General features: G+C 40.8%; 1 protein-coding gene across 1 annotated transcript in view; it reads left to right on the top strand.

The window, feature by feature from the left end:
- The first annotated feature begins 466 nt into the window (after nt 1-466).
- Nucleotides 467-9019, top strand: part of ABCC5 (ATP binding cassette subfamily C member 5) — a 52184-nt gene continuing 43631 nt past the window's right edge. Inside the window, exons 1-2 of the mRNA XM_009282401.2 lie at nt 467-538; nt 1060-1234. Coding sequence (XP_009280676.1) covers nt 1106-1234 — 129 coding nt within the window. The 5' untranslated portion in view covers nt 467-538; nt 1060-1105. The remainder of the gene's footprint in view (nt 539-1059; nt 1235-9019) is intronic.

Raw genomic sequence — 9019 nt, 5'->3', positions numbered from 1 at the left:
AGGCTGGCCCGCATCCTTCTTGCAGGAGGGATGGAGAGCCAGCAGGGTGCAGCAGCCCCGGGACCTGCTGCTCTGCAGCAGCCTCGCCCGGCGCTGACACATGCGGCCCCGGGGGTGTGGGAGCAGCGCAGAGCTGTGCAGGGTGGGGGGCGGCCGGTGAGCTGGGGCTGGCTGCTGGAGAGCAGCTGGAGGGCTGCGTTGGAGGGGACTTGTCAGCGGATGGGGGAAGGAGGCTGTTTCTGCAGGTGGCGGAGAGGTGGTAGCCCAGTGCACCAAGCCAAACCCGCTGATGCAGATTATGACTAATGTAACTTCATCAGGCTTCTTCCATCGTGTTAGTTTAAGGCAAGTGACAGAACGCAATAAAGCAGACTTATAAAACAAAGTCTTGCAGTGGGAGGTGATTTTCTTTTCGGGACTCTGATTCTCCTTCTGACCTTACAGTGCAATTTGATAGGTTGAGGGGAAAACCTGCAGCACTGAAGATGTGACTCCTTCCTGTGCATGTTCATGCTTAATGATAGCGCAAGCCTATGGAGTAAGTGAATAATGCTATAGAGAATGAATATATTTTTCTCTAGAGTGTGTGTGGAATGACTAATTTTATCATGTGATATCTCTAGAGAGATCAGTTTTACAAAACTTTGTACTGGTAAGTTGTTGGGTATGTGCAACTTTAGACGCTGACAGAAGATTTCAGGGGTTTGATCTTCCAAGTCAAGTTTCTCAAGGTTTCAACTAAATACTGTAGTTATTACTTTAATCTGTCAGATTGCATAATTGTATTTCAGAGTTCTAAGGGAGGAAGTATGACAGTACTCTAGTGCATTGAGAGTCATTGTACTATTTGGTTACCTCAGGGTATGTTTGAACTAGTTCAGGAGAAGTTAGTCTTGTGTGGGTTTCCAAAGTCACATTATTACAGTCCTGTTGTAATAAACCTCTCCTACAATTGCTTTCTGATTTTTATTTCAAAAATAAACTTTAAAACTAGGTGACTAAAAGGAACTGGTATGTTGGGCATAGCATATAATGAAGTGGAATTTAATTATTTTTCAGATATTTGAGGTGAAAATACACGTGTAAACCCTGGCGTTTACAGAAGATGAAAGACATCGACATAGGAAAAGAGTACATTATACCCAGTCCTGGGTATAGAAGTGTGACAGAGCGAGCGAACTCGGTGCAGCATGAAGAGCAGGAAGGGTCAAAATTTCAGCATGCTAAACATAAGGTCAGTTTATTTTTTCATTGTTTGTGTTGCCATCTATGCTTATTAAATTACATGCAGCAGCAGCCTTTTTGCTGTGCCAGCTTTCTGTAGATTCACTGCATTGAAGGTCAATAATGAATATTCCCTTTTGTTTGGAAGAGGTCATTCCAAGGGGTACTGTAGCTATCTTAGTAACAAGTCTGAGCACTTATTAAGCATTTTTCACTTTTAAATGTGGCTTTTTAGTAACATTTGAACAAAACAGACTTTTTCCTAGTATTCAGATCTTGATGTGAATCCAGGAAATGTTTTAAGCTTTTGTACTTACGAGAATCTTTACAACCAAGTAAGAACAGTGAAGAGCTCAGCACAAATCATGCAGCATTCAGTGTTGGCAGCTGAAAAAACTCTTAATCATGCCATGTTTTTCTCAAGGATTAATTTTCTAAAGCAGATGTCTAGCTTGCTCTAGTAGCAAGACTTTTACTTTTTTCCCTCAGATGGAAGTAATCTGTATTGAATACTGTTTCTTGTGCATCTGTATATTTAACATGGTGAGGTGCGGTCATAATTACTTCTAGTTTAATTTGAGAGCTGGGTCTTGAAATAACCACTGGCTTAGAGCTTTGCATGTCATTGTTCTGAGCTTCTTATTTTTAGAGCTTGTTTGCACTGAAATGAGTGCATATACCAAGTGCTATAGGGCAAAAAAAATGCTCAGATATGTGGAAACACCCACACTGGTGAAATGTATGGTCTGAAACTAATAACCTGTGCAAGCTGAAGATGGTTAAAAATATTAGCTGCTCTGAATGCTAGCACTGAAATATTTTCTTGTATGTCCTGTTCTTAACCTTTTCTAAAATACTAATGTAGAACTTTGTGGAGCCAAACAAATAAAGTTAATACTGCCTATGTCTCATTTTTTTTCAATGACAAGGTGCTTGCAAATGTGTTGCTGGGCATTCCATATAGATGCCTGTGACAGCCCTGGTGTGAGAGGGTTGGAAACAGGGGAACTCCCCTTACTTGTATGGAGAAATTGTGGAGGTTTTTTAAAAGGCTTAAGTTTTACTGCATTATATTAGACACTGAGAGACTATGTACTTCAGATAAGGCTTACCTTGTTTCACTGGGGTTTAAAGGGTTTTGCCGGGTGTTTTTTATGTGGGCTAACAGTGCTGCACTGCTGTCCTTTGAAACTGGAGTGATCTGCTCTGCAGCAGGCTGAGTGCAGCTTGCACTTGCAGGCCCTGCAGCTCCTCGTGTCCCTACAGGCTCTATGACTCAGCAGACTATTGCTGATAGTGTTCAGAGGAAGGTAGAGTGTCTGCTTGCATTAGAACAGGCACTGATGCAGAACTAAGAGCCCTCTGGAGTCACAGTGCAGGTTCTTAATGGCATTTATGTTGATGTCATGGGCTTGCCATCCACTGTACACCATCCAGTAAAAAATCTGCTCTGTCAAATTACTGGTGACAACAGTGATGCCATTGGTGGACAGCTTTTTTTCCTGACCAGTGGCAGTGGAGTTAAGCAGTAATCATAGTATGTTATCTCTGCCTGTTGGTCTGCATCATCTAGTCATGTTGATGCCTGGTTTAACTCCTCAGGAAGAAATCCTAATTTTACCTTAAACTTTTAAATGAATGAAATCAATCAAACTGGTGTGTTTGGTTTTTTCTGAAGGCTGAAAGTAAGCTAAGTCCTGCACATCTGTACAGTGTGGCATTAAAATCTCTAACTTTGAGGCAGCTTCAGGTCAGCTTAACTCTGTTGCTGTAGTCTTGTTTACCCTTCTACCTCTACTACTTGATTTGCTGCCTATGACTGCAGGGTAGTAGATCCAGATAGCTGATTGCAAAACAGGGATTCTGTAAAATTTGTGATTACTGATGCTAGAAAATGCTCACCCTAGTTCTTACCTGGAACTTTATCTGTTTTGGTTTCTTTGAATAGAGGAATGAACTTACTTTTCTTGCTAATAGAATCAGCTAGCTCTGACAGGTTAACTAGCAAGTAAAATGGGTATCTTGTTCAATATGCCAGGGTTGAGTTAACTTTTAGCTCAAACATGGTACCCTTTTTGTTTTGCTAGCCTTATAGCTTGGATGTATGCAATCCATAAATGCAAACAGCTCTGAATTTGTTGCTGTGTGTCAGTGAGATTAAATCCTGCTTACTTGCAAAATACTGAGGGTTAAGTAAAAGGAGCTGTATTCATAACACCTTATCTAAGTTACATGTTCATGTGTACCAAGCTTCTTCCTTTCTAGTTGAAACAAGCTCTGGTTTCAGCAGCATTCTTGGCCTTATCACTTGGGATGCTTTATACTTTTGGTAACGGGGATAAGCAAAGACTTCCCTTTCATAAGGCTGAGCTTTGCCTGTTTGGTCAAGCACTTCCTCTCTGCCTGTAACAAAAGGGTAGAAGCTGTAGCTCAGCTGTTAAGAAAATGGTGTTTCAAGGGGAGAGAACGGGCTGTGACCTTCACTACTTTATCCTTTATGAAACCTGGGATTGGGTCAGATGCCTAAGCTGGCTTATTGGGCACATGTTGGCACAGCTGGTGACAGAACACAATGGAGGGCTGATGTGATGAGGAAGGGTAGGACCACAGCAGTTCAGATAGAGGGGTCAAGCTGTAATGGAACTGTAATGTCATTTGGACAACAGTCCAGTGTGCCATCAATAGAGACTTTGGGACTCTCAAATTTCTTGTAGAAAACCTAGCTCAGGATTTGAACTGGCTTGACCAGAAAATGACAAACCTGTAAGCATGATCTCAGTATCTCAAGTAACAAGCTGCAAGCAGATTAAGGATGTTATTTCACCACTAACTTCAGATCTTTGTGGAATGCCAGTTTGGGACTGTTTTGCAGCAAACTTATACTGCATGAGGTAGACTTCTTGCTAACATGTTGCATAGGTACCTCATACCTTGTAGAGCAAGGTAGAACTGTGTAGTTCCCTCTGAGGAGGATACAGGAACATGCTGTGTCTCGTAGTTAAGGACCACTGGTTAATAGCCAGTGGTGGTGACCACTTCTGGCAGGGCTACAGGTACATTTGGCTGATCAATAACATGACTCACTGGTTTTCCTGTTGCCTGTATTGCTGTGTTTTTATACATCCTTCTTAACTTGAAGTGGACAAGACTAGTTGATTGCCTGATGAAGATCTTTATAAGTGTAAGACCTTTTTTACTACTGAGCCAAGGTCCCAAACCTTTTTGTATGTCTCTCTTCTTTGCCTTGCATAAAGGTTGTATTCAACTTTGCTCTTTCTGTCCTGAAACCTCCATACTGGTGTTCAGGTTTCCTGCTGAAAGGATACTGTAATGGGTGTTCATGACAATAATGAAAAAATTTGCAATTCTTTCCTTAGAAGCTTAAACACTGTTTGGTCGCAGCCTGAAAGATCACTTCTTTGAAAGACAGGAGCTTTTCAAATAGGCTTCCTGGAATCATAATTGAAATCATGCTGCAATATAAGTAGGTATAATCCAACATTTCCTGGTGCTTAATGGGAATGTTGCTATAGAAATTTGGACTTCTGAAATAGGCACTCTGGGACTGAAATTCAAGAAACAATTTTTATTCAGCTTGTGAATGCATATATTCACTTCATGAATAAGTTTCTGCAGTGTGTTCTTATAACAATTGATTTTTAAGTCTTTGTTGGAGACTTTAATGTAGCTTACAAAATAGGTTGTTAACTACGTGTTCCCAATGCATAATACCATACTAATTGGGCTTATTGTATGTGGGGGCATGGCTCTTCTGAATGAAGATAACTTCCAGGTGTACTTGCTGCCTAGCACTATAGTCATTCTTCATCTGTAAGAAGCTGTTAAATTACCAGTGAATAAGAATTAAGGGATGTTTTGAAATATTGATTTATACTTACACCTTTAGAACTCTTTGTTCTTGGAACGCTTGTGTGCCCTTCAAGTTGTATCTGAAGTAATTTATTTAGTGTTTCTCATGGAAGCAGTGTGTCCTGAGGAGGAGGGTAGATCCCATTGTGTCCATGAAATATACTGTAAAATGACAGATGAGGAAGAGAAATAATTTGTTCTCAAAGTGGTTTTGGAATAGGCTCTTCTCAAATGTAGACTTCATGTTTATTTGATGGAACAGCAAGTGAGTGAGTATTTTGCTCCCCTACCCCATTATGTTTGCAACAACAGAAGAGGATGTAGAAACAGCTTGTTCTCATGATACACGATGCTTGTGAACTCAATTCTTGACATTCTAGTCCCTAAGTTAACAATGCTAGGGCACTAATTTACAAATTGTGCTCCAAGCTGTAATTGGTTCTGACTGGAATGTAGTGTTCAGGATTAGGTTCTTGCTGCTGAAGCATAATGACTGCATCTACAGCATCTGTGGTAAGCCTCAAGTGCAAACTGCTGCATTTGAAGACACTGCGCAGTGTGGAACTGTAGAGATTGCTTTAAACATGCAGGAAAAATGTGTTGCTAACTTTAGCTGTCAGAAGCTCTACTAATACTCCTGTCCTCACCTTGATCTCTTATTTTTCAGGTTTGTCTCTGACAGCTTTTGCCAAAGACAGCAGAGAGGGTGATCAGAACTTGCTGGAGTTGATGTAAATCCTTCAAGCACTGATAGCTTTGAAGTGATTTATCACTGACTGTCCAATAGTCAGATCAACTCTGCCTCTCAACTTCTCTGGAGCATCTGAAGTGTCTGAACCAACTGTGCTGCACCACATGTTCAAAAATAGGAATGTGAACATAGCCTGGGTAGTAGTGCCTTGGCACTCCATGCTCAGAGCAGGCCTTCTAGACAGCTACAGCTTTTAGTTGTAGTTGAAGCTACTGGATGTCTCTGCATTTTTCCAGAAGACTTTGTATTTTCATAACTAAGTAAACACAGAACTTCAGGAATCACAGCCTGGGTAGGCTCTTATGGGCTGTAGGTGTTCTGAATCAGTCTACGCAGAAAAATACTGCTATGTGGCTGGCTCAGATTACAGCTAGAAGCTGCAGTAGTTTGAGCTGATGAGAACTTGCTGCATGAGAAGGTGAAACTGCAGTTGACTACTTGATCAAGATGACTGGCAAAGTGCTAGACTCACTTTAATTGCCACCCAGATGAGCATCTCATTGGTGTTTGGCTGTGCTAGGAGATGTGAGCAAGAATAGAGCAATTCTGGATGTGTGTGTTTATGTATTTCTGAAACTTGTAACTGCTGCCATCATACTCTGTCTATGGCTACACTTAGCAGCTTGAGGATCTTGTCTGTTAATAACAGACTACACACAAGTGCAGTCTTAGATACCACATTTTCTCAGATTATAGCTGCATAGAAGGTGGAGGAGGACTCAGTTTAGATCATGTTGCCATAAAACATGTAAATTTGACACAGGTGCAGGTATTATAAAGAATTCAGATTTGTTGTTACATAATTTAAACCTAGAATTAGAATTTCTGCTTTTGCAGTGTAGTAGATTTGTGTACTCTGCTGCAGTCTGCCTGCAAGGAGATACTTATTTCCTGGGGCTGTTATGATAAAATTGGAAACTAATGCTATTAAATTTAATTGTTTGTATTGTCACTTGACTCTTCTACAAAGTAGGAAAGAAAACAGTGTTTGTCCAGTGATCTCTGGAAGCCTTATATAAAAGGCTATGTTAGGTGAGGCATGCTCCCCTATGGATCCTGCTTTGGTGTGTTCTTCCCCTGCTGTGAACAAACTGCTGCAGTGTAAGGCCACTGATGCAGGGAGTAGGTATGATATATTCTAAAATGAACCAATTCCTACTGACTGACAGGCAGTGGATCAGATCTGTTACAGTCTTTGTAACATCAGCTCTGAAGGCTAAAAATCTAATGCTGTAGTTGAGCAGCTGAAGTAGCGGGGAATTTAGGTGAGTTGACTAGACCAGTTCTGCAGACAGTGCCTATAAGAGGTGCTGCATAACCTTACACTCCTCGTTGATAAAGCTTTAACTGAACACTGGTATGTACTGCTGTAAGAACAAAGCATGATGCAGAGTCTACAACTCTGATACAACTTGTGTGGTGTCTGAACACATGCAGTATGGTAGATAGAAACATATTGTGCTAATAAACCTCTAAAATTGTGGGGGTGGGGAATTTCTGTTTCAGAGCAATGGTTTTCCTCTACAGTTCATTATTCTAGAACAAGTGTCTGTAGGCTAGGACACTTGGACAAAGAGAAGCTGCTGCTGGTACAGGCCACTGCAGGAGACTTCTGGGGGAAAAAGCAGCCACCATAATGTCTCATGCTGAGAGGATGGAGATGGCAGGAAGGAGAGGGTAAATGGAGCCAAGGTCTTAGATATAAAGGAAAGTTAGAAATTAGGAATACATAAGCTGCCATGCTGAGGGAGGCTAAGGTGAACAGTACATGAAACTGAAGGATAGCATCCCTCAAACCCAGTTTCAGTGACTTAACTGCCCTGATGGTGCCTAGAATATCTGTGAGTGTACCCTTGTTAAAAGCTGTAGAGAATTTTCCTGTTGTAAATTTGATACTTGACCTTTCTAAGCAGTGCCCAGGAAGGGAAGGAAGATGGAAACTTTTGCCTTCCTTAGCATTTCTACTTTGGTTTACTATTATGCCATCTACAAGTGTTTAAGGGATGAGCAGACAGTGCAGCTGTATCAGGAGCATGTAAAATGCTTTCAAGTTCAATCTTGAACTATTTTTCTGGTGATTCTTTCAGAGACTTGTCTGAAGATTCTCAGTGTGATCAGCAGAATGGAAGCTCAGGGATAAGTTCACATAATGAGCTCAAGAAGGCAAATCTAGACAAGTGAAGTGCCTACATACTGAAGGCATGTTTTTCTCTAAATGTTAACTATCTTTACTTTTTCAAGTCAAATGAAAGCAGAACTTAAATCTGTCTTGTCAGTATTTCTGTATCTTTGAAAACTTTGAACACAATTAGACTATGTATAGAAGCAAAGACTCATGTTGCTTTCTAAAGATGCATTAGTTCCATGATATGCCCAAAGAACTGAATGTATCTTGGTTAGAATCACGTTCTGTCAAGTTGTTTTACCATTGAACTTCTGCTGCTAAAGTACTCACTAACTTGACACAAGATCCTTGACTTGGTTGTTGGTGAATGTTTTATGATGGTTCTCTAACCACTCTGAAGAAGTGATATCGCTGCCTTGTCTTCTGTATATATGTACATATTACCAGCTGAGAAAGGCGCATATCCATCAGCCAGTCATGTATCAAAAGTTTACCTGAAACTTGGAGGGAGGTTAACTGTATCTGAGAATACTTACAAAAAGGCAAAATCCTTCACTGGGCAGAGACATTCTCTAGAGGAACATGGTGTTCTGGCTAATTCATGGCTTCCATTTAAAGTCAGCTGTCTTTAGTGCACTAACCATCTTTTGTATAAGTCTTAGCCACATGATAAAACCTCAGATCTGGCCACTTGCCAGTATTGTCTTTGACTACTGTTGGTTGCTGTTCCTTTGCCCAAAGCAGATTTGTAAATCAGCCTGCTCATGACCAAAAGTGTGTAAGGAGCAGATAAACTGTCAGTGAAGGAAAGCTTGTAGTATCTTTTCCATTGTAGTGTTCCATATTAGTGCTGGAGACATTTTGCCCTATGGCTGTCTCAGAAACTCAGTGTACAGTTATAAGAGTTGCCAGAAGGATTTAATGGATCTATCCAAACTACTGGAGAACTTAACTTGAAATGAGTCAAAACTCACTTATATGCAGGGAGTTCTGATGTGTTAAGACAGAGATGGTTATTAGTTTTTGAACATTCATATACTAGTGCTAAG

The sequence above is a fragment of the Aptenodytes forsteri genome, unplaced genomic scaffold, assembly GCF_000699145.1.
Source record: "Aptenodytes forsteri isolate BGI_AS27 unplaced genomic scaffold, ASM69914v1 Scaffold404, whole genome shotgun sequence".
Classification (NCBI taxonomy): domain Eukaryota; kingdom Metazoa; phylum Chordata; class Aves; order Sphenisciformes; family Spheniscidae; genus Aptenodytes; species Aptenodytes forsteri.
This window is presented reverse-complemented; position numbering and strand designations above follow the sequence as displayed.